We start from the raw sequence: 1,960 nt of genomic DNA on the forward strand, positions 1-1,960 counted from the left end.
ATAGACCATTTTGTCTTGCTGAGTAGTCAGGTAATAAGAAAAAATCATGAATGTGTGCAGTAAGGAATTAGTCTACACAAAGAGCAGGCTGTTCATTTCCACAATTCAGTAAGGCTTACAAATGTCTAGAGGTCACTGCACAAATTGTACAAAGTAACAATCCAGGTCCAAAATGAGAATTAATGTGTTGAATTGTTGGTGAATGGAAGTTCATATGTGAACCAGACAATCATCTAGTAGATGTGAGAGTAAGCAAACAGAGGAACAGACACCTTGGTGATTTTAAACCTGAGAAGAATGTACCTATCTTCTTTACAGAACATTTCAAATTTACACCAGAATTAATCAGAAAGAGAAGTTTTAAAGAACAAATACATTTTATAAAATTAAGACTCAATACTTCCTTCACTAAGAAAAAGATTCTGTGCTTTGATTCTGGCTTCTTTACAATTCACTCTTAACTTCTGATAAAGAAACTGCCAACATTGAATCCATGGCCAAGAATAATCTCACTACAATAACTGAATTCATTCTAGTTGGCTTTACTGACCACCCTGAGTGGAAGATTCCCCTCTTTCTGGTGTTTCTCGGATTCTATCTTGTCACCATCCTGGGGAACTTGGGAATGGTTCTTCTCATCCAGGTAGATGTTCAACTTCACACCCCCATGTATTTTTTCCTGAGCCATCTCTCTGTATTGGATGCTTGCTATACCTCGGTCATCACGCCTCAGATCCTAGCCACACTCGCTACAGGCAAAACAGTCATCTCCTATGGTCAGTGTGCTACCCAGTTCTTCTTCTTCACCATCTGTGCAGGTACAGAGTGTTTCCTACTGTCTGCAATGGCCTATGATCGCTATGTTGCTATTAGCAACCCACTACTATACACTGTGGCTATGAACCCTCAAAGATGCTGGAGTTTGGTAGCAGGAGCCTATGTCTGTGGAGTGTCTGGGGCCATCCTGCGTTCCACATGTACCTTCTCCCTCTCCTTTTGTGAAAATAATCAAATCAATTTCTTCTTTTGTGACCTTCCACCTCTGCTGAAACTGGCCTGCAGTGATACAACAAATGCTGAGATTATCATTGTCTTCTTTGGGAATTTTGTAATTTTGGCCAATGCCTTGATCATACTCATTTCCTACCTGTTTATCATCAAGGCTGTCATGAGGATGAAGACTTCAGGTGGAAGAGTCAAGACTTTCTCCACATGTGTCTCCCACCTCACTGCTGTGGCTCTTTTATTTGGGACCCTCATTTTCATGTATATACGGAGTGGTTCAAGAAAATCCCTGGAAGAAGACAAAATTGTGTCTGTCTTCTACACCGTGGTCATTCCTATGCTGAACCCTTTAATCTATAGTCTAAGAAACAAAGATGTGAAGGCTGCCTTCAAGAAGGTTATGGATAGATGTCAGATGTCCCACAGCATACAACACTAGTGAGAAGATCACTTATCTTAGTCAAATTTATCTAGCATAGTCTAATAGACATCAGATGTTTACCAATAAATAGAGAAGAAGTAGATAAGTGACACCAGACAAGGAAATATAAAAATGTGGTGATTTTTTTATCCAAATAACTCTACGATTCTTTATCCTTGTCCCTATCCATAACTTAGTGTTCATTCTGTCAGTCAATCACTCCCTGCTTTACTCTGATTCTTTAAAGAATCTGAGGTCCAAGGTATTTTGAGTTATATCACCTGACCCCCAATTCTTAATGCCTTTTCTCTCTTGTCTTTTCTGCTCTTAATATTACTGTATTTTCCATAACAAAGTATTTATCTAGTCCCTGTTAATTGGACTCTTTATGTTTTCCTTTTAATATGTCACCCAAAAAGTCAAGAAGTATTGTATAATGTAGGCTTCTCCCTTCATCATTACAGTGACTTCTTACTTGCAACCATCTTGCCAATTAGTCACACACTAGATTTCTGATAAAGTCTTTCATCTCCT

General features: G+C 38.8%; 1 protein-coding gene across 1 annotated transcript; it reads left to right on the top strand.

Moving 5' to 3' along the window:
* Positions 1 to 493: 493 nt before the first annotated feature.
* Positions 494 to 1,444, top strand: LOC126512407 (olfactory receptor 9I1-like). The gene has a single exon (XM_050160186.1). The coding sequence runs from the start codon at positions 494 to 496 to the stop codon at positions 1,442 to 1,444; it is 951 nt and encodes a 316-aa protein (XP_050016143.1).
* The last annotated feature ends 516 nt before the right edge of the window (positions 1,445 to 1,960 follow it).

This window comes from Alexandromys fortis, unplaced genomic scaffold, assembly GCF_014885135.2.
Source record: "Alexandromys fortis isolate MF-2015 unplaced genomic scaffold, M_Fortis_MF-2015_v1.1 scaffold_10, whole genome shotgun sequence".
Lineage (NCBI taxonomy): Eukaryota > Metazoa > Chordata > Mammalia > Rodentia > Cricetidae > Alexandromys > Alexandromys fortis.